The 1,992-nt window shown below is 52.3% G+C and overlaps 1 protein-coding gene across 1 annotated transcript in view; it reads right to left on the bottom strand.

The window, feature by feature from the left end:
• PLPPR3 (phospholipid phosphatase related 3) overlaps positions 1-890 on the bottom strand; it is a gene marked incomplete at its 3' end in the record, with an annotated part of 4,690 nt that extends 3,800 nt beyond the window's left edge. The window contains exons 1-2 of the mRNA XM_045300029.1: positions 815-890; positions 397-602 (exon numbers count right to left, since the gene is read on the bottom strand). Of these exons, the coding sequence (XP_045155964.1) occupies positions 397-602; positions 815-890 (282 nt within the window). The remainder of the gene's footprint in view (positions 1-396; positions 603-814) is intronic.
• Between the last annotated feature and the right edge of the window lie 1,102 nt (positions 891-1,992).

The raw sequence follows: 1,992 nt of genomic DNA, 5'->3' as shown, positions 1-1,992 counted from the left end.
CTCCACAAGTACTCTCCATACTCACTCTCTGGCTACTCTTGAGCCCTCACCCACCATGGACTCACCAAGTACTCCTCATACTCACTCTCCGAGTACTTCCCAGTACTCACTTGCCAAGCACTCCCAAGTACTCAATCACTGAGTACTTCCTGCACTCACTCCCCAAGTACTCATTGAGTATTCCCAAGAACTCACTCACTGAGTACTCCCAAGTACTCCCCATACTCACTCCCTGATACTCCACAAGTACTCCCCGCATTCTCTGAGTACTCCCCAGTACTCCCCAAGTATTCCCCATACTCACCGAGTACTCTGATACTCCTCAAGTGCTCCCTGTACTAGCTTCCTGAGTACTCCCTGCGCTCACTCCCCAAGTACTCCTGGGTACTCACTCACCGAGGCGGCGGGCGCAGCAAACGCCAGGCTCAGAAGCATCAGCAGAGGGATGAGCTCCTCACTGGTCTCCACGTAGGGCATGGAGAGCGTGCGGTCATAGCAGCGGAAGCCCACTTGGGCCGGCTTGAAGAGGTCGGTCAGCTCCAGGAAGTACAGGGAGACAATGGAGGAGGCCACAATGGGCAGCTGTGGGGAGCCACGGCCAGCTTATCTCAGCTGCGGGACTCTCCGTCCACCATGAGTTTAGTCAACTCCTCGGCCCACTCATTCTTGCAAAACACTTACCCTTCTGTTCACCCACCCAGGTTGTTCATGGGCTGATGGTTCTCCTCTCTATGTGATAGAATCACAGAGCCTTCCACCCGTCCACCAACTCACCCATCCATCCAACCACACCCGTCACCCAGCCACCACTCACCCATCCATCCAACCACACCCGTCACCCAGCCACCACTCACCCATCCGTCCACCTGCACGTATCCGTTCTCTATCATCCTCCATCCACCCACTTGTATCTATCCATCGATTCATTCATCCATCCATCCATTCTCACATGCACCAATCCATATATCCACTCACCTGTGCACCCACCCATCCCCCTGCCCACATGTATCCATCATCCTTCACCATCCTTTCACCACGATATATCTGCCCATCTCTCTATCCTCCAGTTTACTCATCCCAATGGTTCACGGGGTCATGGTTCGCCCACCCATCTATGTAATATAATCAACAGGACCACCCACCCATCCCCTCACCAACGACATTTGAAGGTAAGTCAGTAAGGAAATACTTGCAGCAAAAGCAGGTAAACCTTTATTCGACAACAACAACAACAAAATGTGAAGCAATTGCTTCTCAGCATCCCCTCGATCCGGGTCTACCTACTCCTGCAGGTGGTCTTTCCACCTGTAACTCTTCCCCGGAAATTCTGCACTCTCCCACACACACCAGGTGGAAACAGAAGTTCTGCATTCTCGAGGAATGCAGGTTGGGTTCCTTTTAAATAATCTTTGAGTTTGGGGTGCAAAAAGAAGTATGAGGGAGCGACATGAGGGCTTGGGGTCAACGTCAGGCTGTAGGGTTCATGGGCCGGTTCCCGGTGAAAGTCGTTGAGTGCGGCCAGAGCTCTCTCCCTCTGAGAAGGAGCGGCGCATTGTCATGAGGGAAAGCAACGTCTTGGTGCGACTCTGCTGGCCTCTGCCTCCCCTTCTGTTTTCCGCTTTCTGAAACCGATCCCCGCGCTCATCCTGTGTCCTTTGAGAAAATTCAACAGGACCCTTTTGGAACCCCCTAAACACAGCTGCTACCATAACCTGAGCTGACCTCTCATCGATGGTTCAGTGGGTGCTCTTAGAAACCAGTGCTGACTGGTCTAAGGGCACTCGCGGGACGGTGAGATAAGCTATGAGTGAGAGAGCTTGTCTGCAGCCATTACTGCAGAAACATGCTTAAGCACACTTCATTTGGGATAAATCCATGCACACATGGACTAAAACCCTAGGACCGATGCGTTTTAAGTGACCCTCTTATCTATCCATCTACTCATCCTTCCATCCATTTGGCCTCCCATCCTGTAGCTCACCCATTCTCATC

This window comes from Echinops telfairi, unplaced genomic scaffold, assembly GCF_000313985.2.
Source record: "Echinops telfairi isolate 266 unplaced genomic scaffold, ASM31398v2 ScPeMD7_7459;HRSCAF=8497, whole genome shotgun sequence".
Classification (NCBI taxonomy): Eukaryota; Metazoa; Chordata; class Mammalia; order Afrosoricida; family Tenrecidae; genus Echinops; species Echinops telfairi.
The sequence above is the reverse complement of the archived record's forward strand: the minus strand, read 5'-3'. Positions and strand labels throughout refer to the sequence as shown.